Source organism: Anser cygnoides, chromosome 2 (assembly GCF_040182565.1).
Source record: "Anser cygnoides isolate HZ-2024a breed goose chromosome 2, Taihu_goose_T2T_genome, whole genome shotgun sequence".
Taxonomy (NCBI): Eukaryota; Metazoa; Chordata; class Aves; order Anseriformes; family Anatidae; genus Anser; species Anser cygnoides.
This window is the reverse complement of record NC_089874.1, coordinates 84182565-84202976: the sequence shown is the minus strand read 5'-3', so window position 1 is coordinate 84202976 and position 20412 is coordinate 84182565. Positions and strand designations below refer to the sequence as shown.

At 39.0% G+C, this 20412-nt stretch overlaps 1 protein-coding gene across 4 annotated transcripts in view; it reads right to left on the bottom strand.

Moving 5' to 3' along the window:
* EXOC2 (exocyst complex component 2) overlaps positions 1-18735 on the bottom strand; it is a 131875-nt gene extending 113140 nt beyond the window's left edge. For 2 of the 4 annotated variants that reach the window (XM_048076106.2, XM_048076107.2), the window contains exons 1-3: positions 18600-18735; positions 5273-5428; positions 821-997 (exon numbers count right to left, since the gene is read on the bottom strand). In XM_048076106.2, coding sequence (XP_047932063.1) covers positions 821-997; positions 5273-5390 — 295 coding nt within the window. In that variant the 5' untranslated portion in view covers positions 5391-5428; positions 18600-18735. Of the gene's footprint in view, positions 1-820; positions 998-1722; positions 1744-1773; positions 1794-5272; positions 5429-18599 lie in introns of those variants that run through there. The other 2 variants (XM_066992545.1, XM_048076108.2) reach the window with 2 other exon arrangements.
* Between the last annotated feature and the right edge of the window lie 1677 nt (positions 18736-20412).

Sequence of the window (20412 nt, the reverse complement as noted above, 5' to 3'; positions counted from 1 at the left end):
GTGTTTTTTGTGGTTTTTTTTTTTTGAATACTGATTTTTCTCTCCACCACCAAAAGCTTTGCCATTACCACTTGCTCATGTTTCCTCTTTCTATTGGTAAGATTTTAGTACAGCCTGAAAGAAATTAGGCTTTATTTAACTGTCAGTGAACTGCAGAGAGAAGAAGCCTAAAATAGTTACTCTTGTGTGAATCCCTATGTTTTAAAAGATGACTATCCAGCTTCATCAATGAGGTGTTTGAAAGAAATATTTTAAATCCAGGATGTATTTAGACTGGATTCCAGATAAAGCAGAGTTCCTAGACTGCTTGACAACATCATTTTAATGGTTAAACATCACATCAAAAATACTTCATGCTTTCCATCTTGCAGATGGTTTGAATTACAAATAAGAAATGGCATTGAGGACTCAGCTTTCATTTAAAGATCAACTGTCAGCTCAGGATTTAGGTGTAAAGCTCACAAACTGGTTTATGTGTTGGAGTTATCTAGTAAGCTTCAAAGCAACATGAATAATTACTGGATGTTATGAACTTTTTGAAAATTTTAGAATTTTGGTGCTCCTGCTTATAAATAAAAAGGGACACTTTATTAGTCATTGAGGACTTTATTCAGGATATTGAGAAAGCAGGATTAATTTCACAAATCACCATGAATTTATACATGTATACATTTGCACATTTTATTGTTTATAGTATGATTTTTCTAGACAACTGAAGATGGTCCTGAGGTGGATCCATTTTAAACATACATTTTATTTAAACAGTCACTCAGTCATACGTTTGTTTAGCAAATAAAATAGTTGTGAGTTTGAACAATACCTATTTTTTCAGGTTTCAGCAGTTTGAAGGAAACAGTTGAAGTTCCTTTGCCACCAGACTTTGTAGTGACAATAATATCTCCCTTGTCATTTTTAGCCTGTCCGACTCGACACACAATTTTACTGGCAGACATCCACTCGGCAGTTAGCAGACAGTTGTGCCCACATATTGTTAAACCTGGGGAAAACAAAACAAAACAAAACAACCTACTATGAATAAAATTATCTTCTGAAATTCTTTAGGGCAAATATGTTTATGATGCTTCATATATTTTACACGCACACACCCATGATGCTTCTCCAGTCCCGTGTTGGCAGCTACAGCAAGAGTCACAAATATATTTTTCAGATGTTCCTTCAGCTTTAGTGTTAGAGTTTAATTTAGTGTTAGCATTTAGTTTGGTGTTTAGCATTTAAGAACACCTCTTAACACTTACAAGTCAAGTTACACCTTAATATGAGGTCAGGCTTCCTGGGGCTTCATATATCTCCTGCAGTCAGACTAATTTGACCAACTGACCAATAAATCTGATCAGATAAGGACTCTGGATGCTGGAACAGATGTATTGTTTTCTCAGATCTGGAACAATTCCCATATTCCCAGTTTGAGTTTTCTTGTCATGAAGACCTAGCAAGATCCTAATTTCTACAGTATCAATACAGGAAAGTCCCTAAAAGATTTGATCTGTAAGAGAAACTTCGTAAATTTCCTCTTAACTAAATAGATTAGTTTCCTCCTCTATTACCTAGAAATACTTTACCTTATGTTCAAACTGACAAGACCGTACTATTCTGTTGGCTGTACTGGAATATAAGTTAGTCAGGCATAGCAGTTCTTCCCCTGTTGGCTTGGCTTTTGTTTTGAATTTCTAAAAAGCTCTGACCAATTTAACAAATACTTACAGACAGAAAAGGGTCAGCGTATGTGGCTCAGCACCAAAGCTTCACACTTACTTTTTCTCACGATTTAAACCTCTGACATTACACAGCAGACAAATTTGGCAGTTTTCATGGTTTTGTCAGACATAAAAATGCCTTACTCCCTGCCAAAACCTATTTTGAAAACAAAAACCAAAATATAAAAACCAGAAAGGCCTTGAATCTATTACAACTGAAGGTAATTTTACTTGAGAAATGACAGTAGATAAGTTTCTTTAAAATGCCTGAAGGAGGAGAGGGGGCAAAACAAAAAACAAACAAACAAAAGTATTTTAAATTAAAAAATACTTTGGTTGTTCTTTTTTTTTTTTTTTTTGCAACATTTCAACTAGGCCAGAGTTTTTAATTTTTGGAGGGGGAAAAAGCCCACACATTTATGATGCATGTGTTTTAACCTTAGACTATGCTAAGTCTTTTCTGTTTTTATGCTAGACATCTCTCTGATGGAGAAAAAGACTACAGCACTAAATAAGACTGACAGAGTTTGTCCAAATCATTCGTAAGGACAGGTTTTCACCCCAGAGTTTAAAAGGTCTGAGTTCATACTTAAATTAATACTTTAAAATCAATACCTGAGCTTGAGCAATTTAGTAGGGTAGAAATTTTTCAATAACTCTTTTGATGATCCTTGTATCAATTATTTTTTACTCATTGGAGGTTCCTAAAGCTAGCAAAAGAACATGATCACACGATCCAACACTTTAAATGGAGGGAAACTACCTTTATCTGTATCTCAAAAATGCAGAAGTCTTGATTAACATTCTATACACCTCACTAAGTACAGTAATGGCAGAAGACAATTTCTGGGGAAAAAAAAAAAAAAAGAAAGAAAATCATGTTCAGGGAGATCCTCTGATAGTAAAAATAAACTTTTTTTTTTTCTCCAAAAATGAAAGAAATTCCCTTTAAATAAAACTTAATTTTAATCTGCTGCATAGTATGAGGATCCTTGAGAACGTCATACTGGGGGTCTAGTTTTTATAGGGTATTTTGGAGAGTCCAGTCCACTGCCTATTTCAATAAATAGGCACAAGTAAATCTCATGAGACTTTCCAATTTTGGCTAAGCTTATAAATTGACAATTTTACAATGCCTACAAAAATACAGCTGCAAATGTCTTAGAAGACAAACTAAACCTTGAGAGCATAAATGTTGCGTGCATCTCCTGGACTTGACTTTTTGTACCATGAGCTATAGAGTTACAAATAAAAAGTTTATTTAGTTTCAAAGATACAAATAGATTACAAGAAGGCTCTCTTTTAAATGAAACCGAAAGACATATTCTCCTATTATGTGATATTACGTTTATATAAAAAAATAGTTTCTTGCTTTTCATTTTACTTTAATGCATCTCAAGTAGCAGATTATAAACTTTATAAAACCCTCACTCAAACTTGCTTAAATTGCATGCCTACAAAGACTCACTTTTGCAAGTATTTCCATTCAAGTCACAGGGACTATTTACATGCCTAATTTAACCATGAAAAGAAATCTTTACGTGTCTGGGGCCTTAGTCACTTACTGGAAAAAGCTGATAATCAAATGAGCTAAGGGGGAAAAATACAGCAAACCATTTTTTTTCAACCTCAAAACATAAGACTATTAGCAGCTATATGTTATAAGAGTTACTCTGCGAAAAACAAAACCCAAAAACCTCAGCAGACAATCAGCTGTAATACTGAAACACAGTTCAGGATATGTCTTCCTTCCAAGAACCTAGCATTGATCACTTACGAAGAGATTATACCAACGAACTAATGAGGTTATTGAGATCCATGAACCATACAAATACACAAAAATATACTTACCTATAACACTATCAGTTTTTGAGTATTTCTCAATAAAGATTCTTTAGCGTACCGCAATCTTGTCTAGCAGCTCAGCAAAATACTACTTCCTCTCTAAAAGATGCAGCAAATTGAAATGAAGGGGAAAATTGTAGTAGCTTACGCTTGGCCATAAAGTTCATTGTGGTGGCCAAGAATGGAATTTGGGAATCTTGGTTTACAGCCATGAAGTGAAGTATTGCTTCTAGCAAAGCCAAACAAAATTCCAATGGACTTCAGAGGAGTCATGATTCCACAACAAATTAGACAGATTGTCTCTAGCATGAATGCTGAAGTACACATATGCTTAACTTAGAGAAGGAATATGGGAAATTCCAGTAGTTATAGTTAGCTTGGATTTCAAAAAGATTTTACAAAGTCCTTCTCAAAAGGCTTGAGAATATTAAGCATTCATAGGATATGATTCTCAAATGGATAAATGGCTTGCTAAAAGACAGAAACAGGGCTACAATAAATGGTGTGTTTTCACTGAGGAAACCTTCCACAGGGCATGTGATAGGAACTCTGCTGTTCGCTATATTTGTAAATGACAAGATAAAGAGGTTACAAAGTTTGCTGATGATATGAATTTATTCACAACATAAAACAATAAAAGCTAGAACAAAATGCAGAACAGACCTGATGAAACTGAGTGGTGCTATAAAACAGCAGCTGAAATTCAATGAACAATGCACACATGCAAAATCAATCTTAAATTCACAGATGACAGGCCCTGAACTGACTACTAACCCTCAAGCATTAAATCATGGGACTACAGTAGGCAAATAAATGAAAAAAATCAGCTTGGTGCTTAGTGGTAGTTATATGGAAAACAGAAGCCTATGAAAGAAACACCAAACACAAACGAGAGTAAAGTATTATGCCACAGTGCATTCATATCCTGAACACTGTATGTATCCAAAATGTTGTTCATCCAACTCAAGACATCAGTAATAAAACTGAAAAAGATTCACTGAAGAAGAAGAAGAAGGGTCAAAAACACAGGCAGAGAAATTAAATCTGTTAGGACTTCTTAGCCTGAAAAAGAAGCAACTGAAAGCAATGGTGGTCAAGATCTATAGAGCGAGAAGAATCACAAAGAAAACTGCTTGTTCCCTCTTCCAATGCTAGAACTATGATGGTAACTTCCAATGAAGTTAACATGTTAAAATCAGAACAGTGAAGGTGAGAGTTCTGCAGGCAATGTGTAGCTAAACTGTTGAATCAGTTTTGCCATAGCCTGTTGCAGATGCACTATGGACTTTTACACTAATTCAAGGAATAGAAATGCTCAGTGACTTTCTCAATACACGGAAAACACTTCTGATAGAATAGTACCCAAGCTGTAAAACCTCAATGCCTGGGTAAGTGGCAAAGGAGAGAGTTGTGTTACATCTACTCTCTTCTTGTACACTCCCACAGGCATTCATTCTTAACCAGTGCTCGGCGCAGGATGCTGAGTCAGGCTAACAGGCTGTCTAACAGAGTATGGTCATGCTGATTTGCTAGGTGTGGATTTGGGGATTCAAGTGCATACTTGTGAAAAAGGTCATTTCTCGTAACATGCAACGTAGACTTTACTATGTTATTTGCAAAGAAAACACATCCCTAATCATAACCTAAATGTGACGTTCTATAAATGTGATGTCCCACAGTCTCAAAAGTAATAAGTTTTCTTTTCAACTTACCTATGAGATCTGTAGGCCCAGTTCCCAAATTTTCTCCTCGAATTGTCACTTTTGTCCATGAGATGCCCTCGTTGGGAGAGATGCCTGTTACAAGTGGGGGCTGCCGTGCTCGAGACATGATGTCGACTTATTTACTGGAAACCGAGTTACTTGTGTCTGTTCAGAAAGAAACAATAATTTTAAAAAATACTTTATTATGTAAAAAATATTTTAAAACCTTTGAGTTTTTCTTCTGAAATGATAGAGACAAAATATGAACGTACATATGAAACACCACTCTCAAAGGCCTTTTTGTCACACAGTTATCAAACAATATGGAATACCTACACCTTCTTTACACTTAATTTTTTTATAATAGGTATAGCCCTAGTTCTGGATTGAAAAGGAAAAATGAATTTATAAAAACCCTAAACCCTCAAAATGCTTAATAGACTCCAAATCACTTACATTAGAATTCTTCAGTCTTCTATCAGAAAGCTATTACTGTATTCCCTAGAAAGTTTAGAATCGCTAAGCTAAGTAACGGACTACAGTTACACATTTGCAGTGCTTCTTTCCCATCAAAAGTTGACCGACTTGCACAGACACTCCTATAGGGAGGAATCCCCAGCACTGATTTGTATTACGCATCAACATTTAGACAATCTGAGAAAGTTAAAACATTACTACAGACACTACACTAGCAGAGAACATGAATAAAACAAATAATATCCCAACAGATAAACAAACACACACAGAATTCTCAAAAAAGCATTTCCGTAAGAGTATTCAACTGCATCAGAACACCAGTATGGCACCCATGTCATGCAGCCTACATTCAGTTTACTATTAGATTGATCATGATGATCATGAATTCCTACTCCTTATTAGCACTTCCCCTTGTGCAGCTCTGCAACTGTAGGAAGCAGGTAAGTATAACCAGAAGCACCTTAGTTCCCAACTTCTCCACATTTACAACTTATACACACAGTCTAGCCTCCCCACAGGTATACAGGTCCTACAGAAGTCCTAAGACAGGGAAAACATTTAAGGACTTCCACGCTAACTTTGCATCACCTATTCCATTTCATCACTTCTGAATTCTTCTACTGAGACAACAGCATCCTTAACAGTCCAAGTGAAAAAATAAAACAAAAATAAAAAATATCATTTGGTATCATAAAGTTATCTATAATCAATTTCTAATATGAATTTATCTGAACTGGGAAGGTAAAAAAACAAAAATAACCTATGGGGAAAAATATTTTTAATTTTAAGAACATCCAAGAATGATGAAACTGTTCAGTATTAAAAAAATCTTAGGTACACATACAGAACACTTCAGCACAAACGATTTTAAAAGTTCGGGTTGGTCAAAAACACATGGAATAAGCCAAGCTTCACAACACATCTTTTATTAAGTTTTATGTATTTTTACCTTGGATTAAAGTATATTTTCCTACGTTTACTTGCAATAGTCACGAAACCCAGAAACTCTGTAAATCATCCTTAAAAATAATAAACTACAACACACTTGCACTTTCTAAGCAATTAGGAAATATCTGAATGAAGAAAGTTATCTTGGTCTCTGCCACTTTTGCATAGACAAAATACATTTGCTGTATGATCTTACGCTATGCTTCTATGGAACTTCACCAAGCTTTTCAGTGTTACTGGACAGATCTTCCATGAGGAAGAAAAGCTCCCTCTAGCAGGATTTTTTCTTCATTTTCTGAAGGTGCAATGCACACTGAAAATGAAGACAGAAATGAGAAAGGCAGAAACCAGGAGGAAGCTCCCACGGTTAAAGTAGTAATAAAGTACTACTGCCCCTGGAACAGGATCCTGTCTCTATCTATACCACAGATGCACAGCAAATCACTTACAATAGAACTTTACCGTAATAATTTTTTCTTCTCAGTTTCTCAACGTCAGAGCCCACAGCCACACCTGAAATCAGTGGGAAATGCATACTGAACATATGAAATGCTACGCAATGCTCCAAAACATTCAAGACCTAAATAATCATCTCAGATCTGTAACACCACACAGATACTATGAACACCACAAAATGAATATTTTTAGAGAAATTTTTGAGACTACCATTGAAGAAGAGTGTGCAATTAATAAGAGACAGAGATTTCTGTTGAACAAGCAGAAACTTAGAAAGTTGCTGCATGTGGGCCATGCCCATTACATGAAGGATGCCTGGTAAGCGTCCACGATTAACACACAAAATGAGCATCTGGGATCAAGGTGTTTTGTTTAGTTTTAACCAGCAAACCTCTGAACGTTTGAGTGGTTGACTTCACAACACTAAAAATTACGTTATGTTTTTAATATAACATTAATTTCCCAGGTTTTTGCAAGCAGGAAACTGACGAAAAAGGAATTCAACAATACAGCGCCATGGATCCTCATAAATTCGTATGTAAAATGCTGGAACTTTCATATCCAACAAGGAGCAAATTATGGAAGTCTTCAAAGAATGTGGTCTACAACCTGGTGGCTGGAACTGCACTGAAGGCCAGGAGGACAGTCTCAGCAGACTACAAAGGAGTAAGCTGACAGTAATCTCCAGATACAAAAGAGAAGGCTGTGTTCCGGCAGGCAGAGCCCTTTTCTCCCGCTCCCCTGTGCCCACAAGGCCAATACCCCAATGTTCTGTTCAAATCCCGACACCTTGATAACTCCTCTTCCTTACCTCCTGCTCCTTACCCCCATCCTTCTTGTCCAGATAGCTCACCTGAACTACTGCTGAAGCACTTTCTTGCCAGAGGTGAAAACGAGAGTCCCGATCTGCTGCCAAGACTCTTGCCCCTCTAGCTGCATTGCTTGCCTAGCTCTTGGCCCACCTGTACTGGATGCAAGGCTTTCTTTGCTACATCACCAAGGCATCACCCAACAAAACAACTGGCAGCACAATAGAAACAAGCTTCCCAGATCCCATTTCTAACCCTAATCCTACCTGGAGCAAACAGAAACTGAAAACACAGGGAAAGTCTTGTTTGTTCCTACACGATTGGAAGGTGCATAGGCATAGAAGCTCCGACCTTTCAGTATATCAGGTCTCCCCTGGGGTCATGTGCAAAGAGGCATTAGAAAAGGATCAGGTGCATAAATTTATCCAGAACAAGAATAAACTGCATGTATCCCTCATGATCTTATCTACATAGACTTTGCAGCTTTCTTCACACACCCTGAACAGAGGTCAAAGATAAGCAAGAGCTACAAAGAAAGAGTGGGGCTACTTCTCCATATACACACTTAGTCACCTTCTGTAGGAAGCAGCGTATGTCTAGGAATCAGTGACACAATGTAAAACACCTTTTTTACTTTTGAGCAATATCTTTAAATGATTTATGTAGAAGATTAATCAGTAACACAGATGTAAAAAAAAAGCCACCTTCCAGAACTCAGTGGTAATATGGAGAGAAAAATCTTGAGGAAAACAAGTAAAATTGAAGCTATTTTGGTATTATTTGGTTGATTTCCCTCCTCCCCCTAGTGTAATGATTCCCTTGCATTGCAGCTATTGTTTTGTTCAAAATACCCAGGCATACAGGTAATTGACTTGTATCAACACCAAAACGCAAAAGTAATATTACAATGTATTTTTCCGGATTTCAGAAATTGGCATTATATCTCTCCTCACGATGAGCTGAATAAATGCAATAAAGATGCTGAGCCTCCTGAAATCTAGTATTTCTTCTAAATTATTTCCATACTTATTGCAGAATTGTTTTAAAATACCTCACTGGATGAGAAGACCACAGTAAATCTCAACACATTACAAAGCACTACAGTACTGAGATGGTCTATTATTTTATTTCATTTTTTTCTTTAATAGCAACTGATTTCATTTCTTTCAAAGAGTAAATGATGGGACACTATGGAATCTGTCCTTGCTACAGAGATCAAACAAATCCTTGGGATCACTGAGAGTATTTTCCTTCCTTCTTTTGACTCACATGTTAATAGTCAAAATGACTGAACTGCTTATTGGGAAGCAGAGACTGCATACTCCTATGACCCAAAAGCAAGCTTCTCATTTTTTGAAAAAATCTTTAAGGCAAAGCTGAAAAAAAAATATTGCATTTTAGTTTCACGAAATCATATGTTAAGCAGTCTAATTAAGAACTATTATTGCAGTTCTGTAATTGCCCTAAAGAAGACTTACGTATTCTATATAAAATTAAAAAAAATTAAAAATCAACCTTCCTTCCTACTGAAAGACTAGTTCTCATACAGAGTAGGGGAGATTGCACAAAGACAGTTTTCTACATAAGGCATTTCTTCTGAGTAGCTGGACTTACTGAAGAAGTGTTAGCAAGACTACTTTTTTGCTATGGACAATCTTCTTTTACACTACACTTACAGAGGTCTCCCCCCCCTCCCGCCCCGTGCCCATTTCTTTTTAAACTTCATTTCCTCACAATAGCTCCTCAACATTTTAACACGGATGACATCTGTTTGACTGCTCCCATGATCTTGCCCATATTATTCCCTCTATTATTCTGTCATAATTCTTGTTATGAAGTGCAAGGAGTTAGAAAGCCTCTGCAAAGACCACCTACTACAAAGCCATCTTAAAAAATGTCTTTCGTAAACACAATCTTCATCTTTACATGAGCTGCTCAAATAAACTGTCCTCTCACAAAGGTTTGGTTCGGAAAAAAAAAATCAGCCTGTTCTGAACATTGCAAGCTTGCTAAAGATGGGACATCTTCACTCTCTAAAGCCACTTTAAAAACAAATAGTGAAAAAGGAAATCACCAATGTCTACCATAACTATTCTGTAGCGAGTGCTGCTCACTGCTCTGGAAGAAATACCAAAATACAAAATAAGTGAACGACAAAAGCTCAGGATTTAGGGATACTAAACTGGCCAGCATGTTCAAATCGCAAAGTAAAACTACAAACACAATGAAGGCATGCAACTTCAGAAGATGAGTGACAACCAGATGCACCTTATAAATTTCACCAATAAAAAAAAAAAGCAGTTGAGATGTTTTAAAAAGGTGTTTCTGACTTCTAAAGGAAGAAAGCAAGTTGGTTCCCGTGACTGAAAATTCAGTTAAGTAAAGGTTTCAGCAGTACTTTGTCACAGACACTGAACTTAAAAGACTCTTTGGAAGGAAGACAGCATCAAGGTCAACGCAAGTGCCATGGTCATCTAGCAAAGGGAATCTAAGTTGTCAAGAAGGGAAGAAAGACAAAGCCTATTTGTCATCTCTGAGTAAGTCTAAGCTGCATGCAAGCTTAAAATGAGATACACATAGAATGAAAGTCTTCAGGTACCAAATATTTATTTGTTCTCGATCGTATGTGATAAAGGTGACTGAATATCCTTTAAAAAGTTTTAACGCAGATACAGCTGGAACGACCAAAGCATCTTCCATGCTCAAATCACAGTGTGACTGAGATGTTGTTGTTTACTTACAAAAAAAAAAAAAAATTAAAAAAGCAAACAAACCAGTATGTTTTGGAACTCTTACCACACTAACATCACAGCATTAAATGCGCTCTGAATGAACAGATTTATGAAACACCCACTTTTAAACAAACAATAAATGCTCTGCTTCTAGAACTTAGGTGATGGCCTTTTAACTTTGAAGTACATGAACTTGTGCTCCTATTAAATAAATCTAGTAATTTGTTTTCACCAGAAAACCCAAAGAGTCCACCAAGTACAACACACTAAACAGCACGAATGAAAGAATATGGCAAATAACCCTAAGAAGGACAACAAAGCAACAAGTTTCCTACACGTTTGCATTCAAAACCATTACAAAATGATGAAAAACACCACTGCAACCTTTTCTGCGCTTTATCTTCCCAACAATATAAATTCAGACAGACAATCTCCATAAACTAAGATTTAAAAGCATTCAAAAAGCAGCACTGTGAAAATAACTGACATTTATTAACCCCTCTGGAGATCTTCAGTGCCCTAGAATTTCCACAGCCTTCAACACTGCATTAATAATACAAAGTCCATTCCTGCAAGCCTGCCAGGAAAGACTGGGAAGTGAATAAGCTAAACAATGCTGAAATTCCAAGTGATATTAAGAATCTATGTGTGTTTATTTAAATAATAAAAGAAGACTTGTCAATTTAAACAAGAAGTGCTCACAAATCTTACATTTGGGGGGGGAACTCTTCAAAACACCACTAAGCTACTTATAATGAAAAGATGAACAAACATAAAAAAGAGGGGTAATTTCACCATCACGCAGAAAATAACAAAGCCTCATTTGTCTTGGTCTGTCATATCCGGCATGTTGATTCAAGCCAATATTAACACTGACAAACATGTTAACCTACAGGACAGCGCTCCATGCCAAAATCAATTCCCACTTGGGAAGATGTGCGTGTTTTGAGACGGAGAGGGCAAGCTACGAAAAAGAAAAGATTTAGAGTATTAAATGACATAATATGATACCCTTCTCTATTTAGAAGGGCTACTGAATATTCCAGTCAGTCACCAAGTCCGTGCCGGAGATGTTAGTTTGGAGATAGCCAAGCACTAAGCGCAATCGCTTTGTTTCCACAGTGGCTCTGCCTGCGCGTTTCATCCCCAGGTCCTGCTTTACTTAACCCAGCAAGGTACATCTTCCGAGCTATACATCTTGCCACAGCGAAAGCAAACTAATCAGAGCACTCAGCGATGCCATTAACATTTCTGAGTCCCAGGGGATTAAAAGGCTGGACCGGCGGCAGATGCTGGGAGGGCGCTCGGTGGAGGAGCTCGGTGCATATTTCAGACCGGGCCGCAGCTGCGAGGGATTGACACCGCTAACTGTGGAATCAAGCTCAGGAGAAACTCCGGGCACAGTTCCGGCATCCGAAATAAATTAAAGTAAACAGTGTTGCTCTCTCTCATCCACCCTGTTAGCAGCCTCTCGGTTGAGCTGGAGACCACACACCCAGACCACACAGCACCAGCTGAACTCACTCGCACGCAACATCTAGAAGCTGTCACTCTGCTGAGGTATGGGGGGGGGAAAGAGGGGGCAGGAGTGCAAGAGAGTGTGTCTCTGTGTGTGTGTGTGTGTGTGTGTTTAGAAAAGCTGCTTGCTCTCTCCTCCTATCAATACAGCTGGTTATGTTTCGTGCGGTTGGGAAGGAGGGAAAGAAGGGAGGGATAAAAAAAAAAAAAAAAGACCCATAAACCTCACTAAGAAAACACACTGGTCTTGGCCTTTTGTAGTAATGATTTGCACTCCTCCTGTACTGGTTTAGGAGCTGATAAAGGTCTAACAAAGCATCCATTTAACATCAATTAACCTTCTATCTATCACGTGTCAAAAAAAAATCGAGACCTGTATAAATCCATTTCATCGCACCTATTAAATGACAGCATCATATCAGCTATGACACACAGCATACCTATACACTGATGTATTTTTAAATCAGGAATTGTGATAGGTTATTTATTCAGGGAGGGAAGGGACTCCCCAAAAAGACCACTTGACAATACACATGAGGTTACGATGTCGAAATGCAGAATTTTTCCACAGACATCTCAAAATGAAGTTTTGTTCATTAGGATCCTATCCCATAAACAACCTGAATGAAATGAATGAGCCTACATATAACAGTGAGCTTATGATCCGTCACCGAGAAGGAACAATATTGAATTCTAAGAATAGATTTAAAAGAATATTAACCTATAGTATGATGAACAGAGGCTTCTAAAACAGTAGGCTTGGGGAGGGGATTCCCTTTTTCCTTTTAGTTCAGAAAATCATTTCATTGGTCATTTATATCGCCTGTTGAAACAGAAGAATCTGAATTAGCCATATGAACGCTATTTTACAGTCTACTCTTTAAAGAGGAAATGTTTCCCTTCCCTTCACTCTGGCACCACAAACGCACGTATCTAATCCACAAAACTCACCACCACACACATTTAATTTAATCCACTTACATATTCTAACAGCTCAGAACCACAGCCACATTTTCACCTCTTTCCAAAAAAATCTATTTACTTAAATGACAACAATCTCCCCGTGCCACTATTACGCAAAATCAGCAATACTACAATAATCCAAACGTCAATACTAGCCCTATTAACCTGGATTAGGATATTTTCATTGCAGAAAACCTTAAGAAAAAAATCCTAAGAATGTCACTTTCTGAAATATATTTCCAAAAAAATTAGCTTTACAGTTCTATAATTTCATGCTAAAAAATAAATTATCCCTCCGGTTTATTAAGTACATGCTACATGCTGTTTCATGCCAGTTCCTGAATGAATACTTTTGCTGTTATAGTCAGTTACAGCACCTATGCATTACTAAGTCTCAAGTCAAACCAATTTAAATTTTCTGAATGTCTGCTCTTCCGGTCATGCTAAGTTGTCTAGAGAAGAGCAGTAGCTTAGAAGAAAATGTAATTCAAGAAAGCCTGAACACAGATGTTTCTCCCCAAAATTTCCGCTCTTTTCATTATAAATTGCATTACAACTCCCCAGAATTTAAGACACCTACTTGTTAAAAGCTTCTGTATTTATTATGTGACACATCACTATAATCTAGCAACGTTGTGAAGAAAAGCCTTAAACATATATATATATAAACATATATAGAGAAAAGTCAACTCAGCTTTACACAAAACCATATCACAGATGGCCATAAATCTCCCATTCATTTCTAAATTCTCAAAGCACATGTTTCCCTACATCTGCTTCTACCTCCAAAATCCAGTAAGTTTGCTTCATATAGAAGTCATTCCCCTCACTGTCTTCAAGCTAAACCATTCATCCCTCTTTTCTTCTAAGCTTCTAAAGTTATTCATAATTTTCTGTGCATTATATTAGTTATCAGAAGAATGGTAAAGAATCTGAATAACTTCATCAGATCTTATGATATATCATATCATATCTTATGTTATTCATAGGCAGAAATTAGAAATCAATACTGCAAGCATCAGAAACTTTCAAATATCTTTACTCAAATGCATTCAAAAAGATTCAGAAGTTCAAAAAAATAAACTAAATAAATCCCAATGGGATGGGATTTATTTTTTTTTAATAGAGAAAAGAAACAAGACACCACAGATTTTTCCTAAGCCCTGTAACTATACACAATACTCTTTATAAAAACACTATATAACCACTGTAATTACACAGTTCACATCACTGAAGATTTAGCTTGTGCTCTTGTAGTTAGGATTGCTACAGTAAATTTGACATTTGCCGTGTGACTTTTTTTTGGCAGTTTCTTTTGCTTCAAAAAATATTTAAAAGATGATGAGAAGTGTGCTTCTGTTACTGAGGTTCCCGTATTTTTCATGTTGTCTCCCAAACATCCTATTCTGTCCCTGCTCAGGGAAGTACTCAAGCCATCTGCTGAATAGCATCTTTCTCTATTCACACGGTCGAACACATGTACCTGTCTGAGAGCCTGCATGTACAAGTATTTTCCTTACGTATTTCAGCCTGCCTCTACCTCACAAACTCTCAATCTCCATTTCCGCTCCTCCACCTAAAATCCCATCTCCTGTACGGCACTAGAATGCTTTCAGAGCAGTGAAGTTATTTTGCGGGAAACAGGAGCTCCGCTGCCTTCCATGCTGATGAAAAGGAAACAGGAGAAAAACACATCGTCTTCCGATGTAACCCCTTAACTCTTTGCCAAAATAGTAATGTTCAGTTTCCCAGCAAGAAGCAACATATACATGTCAAAAACACAGTGACGTTCAAAGTGCCACAGTGTTCTCAGAATTTGAAAACACAAAATTTAAAGTCACCTCTTTTTTAATTGAGAGATTTTAGGATTAGCTTAAAAATTCAGTTTGACTCCAGTAAAAAAGTTGGCATTAAAAAGGCACTTTTGCTCAGCAGAATCCTAACTCTCCAACTCCTAAAGACTTTTGGATGCCCTATGGGAAGTCCCGAATACAGGGTACGCACTACCTTTGGCATACTCACAAAGTAAAAGACAAAATACAGAACGTAACCTAAAAATCACTGATTTATATTGTCATCTAATCCACAGGCACTTTTACGCTGACACAGTTTCCACTGGCTTCTGCGCAGAATAGCCGAAGGTCTGCCTTTGAAAATTCAACTGAAAATTTAGCAGCCTGTTGTTGCCTTATGGTCAAGGGTAAAACAGACCTTGAAGGGCTTGGTGTCTCCAAATTGTTTTCCTTAAAAATAAAACAAACAAATATAGAAAGGAAACACAGGCTTTCACACCCATCACTGAGTGCAATCAGAGCATTTGCTACTGAAAATACTGAACTTACGGGTCTGCACTGATTAATAACAACTGCTGTCAAAAAAAAAAGGCTAGACGTCAATTTCCCTTTGAAGAAAAAACACTAAATGCTTCTGAAATAACATAAAAAGGGTACCTTCTTATGCACAAAACATGAGGGTAGAGGAGGCATTTGATTTAGTTTTGTTTTAAACATGAAATACCTAGCTTACCTTTCCCTAATCAAAAAACACAACGTACCAATCACACAATCAATCCTCATTTTCAGACACTTATCTCACTACGCAATTTCTGGGAAAACTGCCTCGGGTTTGTTTTTTTTCAAAAGATCACAAAAATGAGGTTTTCCCCCCCACCCTCCCAACTTTTGACACTGGGAGGATAAGCAGCAGTCCAACTGCTTTTGAAATGAAATACTGACAGGAATTCTATCGCTTAAAAAATAATTTTCAGGTTAAGGTACAAAATATTCTTTTATCAGCTTTATGTTTAAATTGCTACTTTGCAGGTTGTAAACATAGACCTTAGTGTTTGTGTTCTGTGCAAAAGATGAAACCTCAGTCTGAGGTGACTGCCCTACCTAATCACCCCTCATCCTACGAGCACCTTTACAAACAAAATTTCCCCGTTACCAAGCACCATTTCTCCCACTTGGTAAAAGTAATCTGAAAGACAATGCTGCATAATACAGATTTACAGAAAGTAGGTGGTCTGAGACAAAAGGTTAAGCTGAAGAGCTACTGTCTGACTTCTGCTAAAAGATATTCATTTAGCTATTTTCAGATTTCGAACCTTCAGCCTACTTTTAAGTACAGCAGCAGATTCCACTCATGCTGAAAAGCTCCCACTGAAGCGAAATTCACTGTAATACGTACAGTCTTGGGAGCATTGTTTTCAATGTCCTTCAGTTTGAACTGAAGCACTATTGATTTCTTTTGTGGAAAATGTTTGCCCTTTTTTGCATAATTAAAGCAATGCACAGCCATTCAGAATACATGCAGGTATCCGTGTTTCACAGGCCCATTTTGTCCTGGAGTACTAAACTATACTTTATATCACATCTTCTTTTGGTAGCTGTCAGAACCCATGTTTTCAAAACCATCTTTTATATTCAGCCTTCTGTCACCATCCTATCGAGATGTTATTCCCTACCCTGCTTCCCCACCCCTCCCTCAGGTGGATTCGAGGGTGAAGTAGAAATGCCCAGAAGAACAGAATTAAAGTAACTCACAGCTGATGATTACTTTGAAGTCCAGTGCTTGAGACCTACTGGATTTACAGCTAACCGTATCAGTACATTGACAGAAAGTAAGTACAGTCTAACGTAACATATCTCAAGTTTTCATCGCTAACAGAGGCTTTTCTAGTCTCCCCACTTATTCCCCTTTAGTGCAGCTCCACTGTGAGGAGCAGCGTAATAATGAACGGATTGTATCAGTGGATACAGTTCCTTTTCAACGGGACCCTGGGAAACCTACTGGTGAATTATGTATTTTAACATCTTTATCATCTGTTTTTGCCTCTAATGCTCTCAATAGCTAGCAGAAAAAATGCTGCTTGTATTCACGGGAAAACCTACAACTCAGCACAGTAAGATTCAAACACTGCAGAATCCAAAAACTCTCGGTGAGCATTACCTTTTGTACTAAAGATAAAATATCTTCTCCGTACAACACCACCCACTGCTTAAAAGGCAAGGTATTGAATATTTTATTAAAAAGGAATTTGAGTGTATTTTTTTTTCCCCTTAAGTTCATGACTACAACTGAAGGGATTTCCACTGAGTTCTAAAAATGTTCATTAACTTAAGACTGTTATTCAGCACTAATTTCTGATAAAGCAAATACAGCATTAAAAGAATTACTGAGCCTAAAAAATTGTAATTTATTGAACCAAGGCCATGAAAACACAAGAAAACTTTATATTATGTTAAAAAAAAAAAAGCACAAGTTTAATCCATAACATGTTTTTGAATAATTGTTTAAATAGTTTCACCTCTGACACATACTAAGAAAAGTTAGGCTTTCCACAATGAAAAAAGCCTTACCACTAAAATGTAAATTAATATTTTCATGGAGATAAATCACACTAGTATGATGAAAATCACTGCATCCTGCTTAAAATGATGTTTAAGGCACCAGAAACCCCATCTAAGCAAAAACATTGTTGTCTGAGGGTGGGCATAAATCACGAAAACTGTAAACCAAGCTATCCATGGGAAAGAAAGCAGCAGTAGGGCCTGCCTTTTGCTGCTTCTCGCTGGGTCAGTGCAAGCTGTGACAGACGCCACAGCAACAGGGAGCTAAGAATTACAGAGCTTTTCTTCAGGTGGCCAGAAGATAACGCAAGAAGTCAGACCTGATTTAAGTGTTCGTTTGCAGTTTAGAGATTAGGAAAAAAAAAAAAAAAAAGTCCTGTAAGCTCTTTTACTGGTTTGACAAATTTATTTATTGCTTTTGAAAGTTTGTGGCAGAGAAATGCATACAAATCATTAAAGGAGAAAAGAAAGCGTCTTCTTGAGAATGATCAGAAAAAGAATGATGGAAAGTAAAAGTGAGATTACAATTTTAAGCAATAGTTTAAAGAAGTTTAAAGAACGGGTAGTAATAGTTTAGAATTCATCCGATGTTCTGCCAGAGCTAAATGGCTTAATACTTCTCTGGCTTTCCACTCAATGCTTTTGAGTGCATGGCTAGAAGCTGCTAATATAACAAAGAGGAAACAAGCTGAGAAGAGGAAAAAATGATAGTTTAGAACAAAGGCTATTTCGAAAAGCAATAAAACAGAGCACAACGGCAGGGTCCCCTTTGGAACTGGGCCGTCCCGTGTTGGGACATCCCTTGCCAAAAGCTCCTTTCCAGGCTCCCAGTTAGGGTACTGGAGAGGGAAGGGGGGGAAGGCACTCGGCGACCCGGCCCACGGGCCTTCCTGCCCTACAGCGAAGCCCCAGGCCCGCGGGACGAAGCCCCCGCCGTGGCCGGAGAGGCCTAAGATGGCGGGCGGGGGGGGGGGGGGGGGGGGGGGGCAGGAGCCGGGGGGGGCAGGAGCCGGGGCTGCCCCGCCGGGAGCCGGCCCCGCGCAGCGCGGAGCGGAGCGCGAGGCCGCGCCGTGTCACTCACCGGCCACCGTCGCCGCCGCCGCCGCCTTTGTAGCCGGCACCTGGGGCAGCTCCGCTCCCAGCAGCGCCTCCGCGCCCGGCGCTCGCAGGCAGCGGCAGCCGCGGCCCGAGGGAATCGATGGAGCGCGGAGAGATCGAGGGGAGCCCGCCCCCTTAAAGGAGCTCCCTGGGAGCGGTGGCAGCAGCATCAGTACATGAGAACATAACGATAAATAAATGTTAAAACGTAAAATAATATTTAATAAAAAATAATAAAACTGAAAGGCTTCGTGCTTTCCCCCAGTGCTTGTGAGCAGGGCAGAAACCCGCCGTCGGCACCTGCAACGTGGCAGCCTCTGGCCAGACATGGCGGGCTGTGTGTGGGAGGAAGGGGAGAAGTCCCGTGCCTGTGGGGCAGGTGGCTGGTCCCCGCAGATTTTGGCCAGGAGCCCTGGCTGCGTCTTGCGTTGCAGGGGTCAGCCATGGTGGTGCCCGCAAAGCGTTGCCACACCAAGCCCATGGCCATGGTGCAGAGGGCTCGATGTTATTTACGTGCTCCCATTTGGGAAACCGCTGTTAGATGTGTGGGATAAAACACACCTGCAGCTGGGACCCTGTAGGACTGTCCCCCCCCTGCCCCTCAGGTGGGCTGGGGCTCACTGCGCCTAGGGTTAGCGCTGCTCAGCCCCTAAAATGCTGCACGGCCTGGGCTGGGCAACCTCATGGGGCCTCCTCGCCTAGCAGACTCGCTGTGGGGTGGGGGGCAATAGCAAGGTTCTTCAGGTCATCTGTACAAAAAAAAGAGACCAGCTTTTCCTCAGAAGTGGAGGGGGGAAACCTGTGAAAGTCGTTTTCTTGGGGAAGTTTTTTCCCCAGCAGCCCGACCCCCTGGGCAGTGGCTTTCCGGCACCACTGCGGAGCTGGACAGAAACAGGACACAGCTGCCGCAGGAGATGGTGGGCGGGCAGGCGGGCAGTGCAGCCACAGCTCAGTCATGCAAATCAGTCCTGGTTTCTCAGCGAAAATATCAGAACGCATCTTAACACACCGTCTGTCTACCTAAGGCACCTCTGAACAGGGGCTCTTCTTCCTTTTGGAAAGGGCCAGGAGATGTCCTTTTTCCCTTTCTGCTGGGATTGTTTGGAGTTCGGTTGCGAAAGCCAAGTGCAGATGAAATCTTAATGGAAAGCAGAGGAAAAATAATGAGAGAGAAAACAGAAGGGAGAATCAGTTGCTCAGTTTTGCCAAACCAGACCTAAAGTGGGACATTAGTGGGAAAATAAATTATCTTTCATAAAACCTCAAAGAACTTGAGCACCATAAAAAGCATTATGGCAAAGAAATGTCATTTCCCTCGCTTTTTTTTCCAGAAGTGAGAGCTGCCCAAATTATATTAGTAGGCTGTAATATCTCAGTACATGAATAAACAGCTCATTTCTGACTCTTTCCTCTAGCTTCTTTAAATCATCACACGGCATCTGCCTGGGGAACAATGAGAGCCTTTGGTGCCACTCTTTCCTCTAATTACCTCCGAAGTTGTTGCTGGTGACTGAGCGGTTTTCTGCTAATACCCATTGCAGAAAGAGAGCTTGCTTGTCCATCCTCCACAAAAAGTAAAGTTGGCATCACATTAAAAAAATAGTATAACCCTCTGCCACCCATTTCAAGATGATGTTTTTCCTTCATGACAGCTTGTTTGCATTTTCTCATTAAAAGCCTGTCATCAGATGTGCCAAATAAAACCACTACTTTGAAAGGTTTGGTTGATACTGAAGACCCCACCCAGCACTCCACATACCTGGGTGCAGCCCTGCCAGATGCTCTCTGTGAGCGGG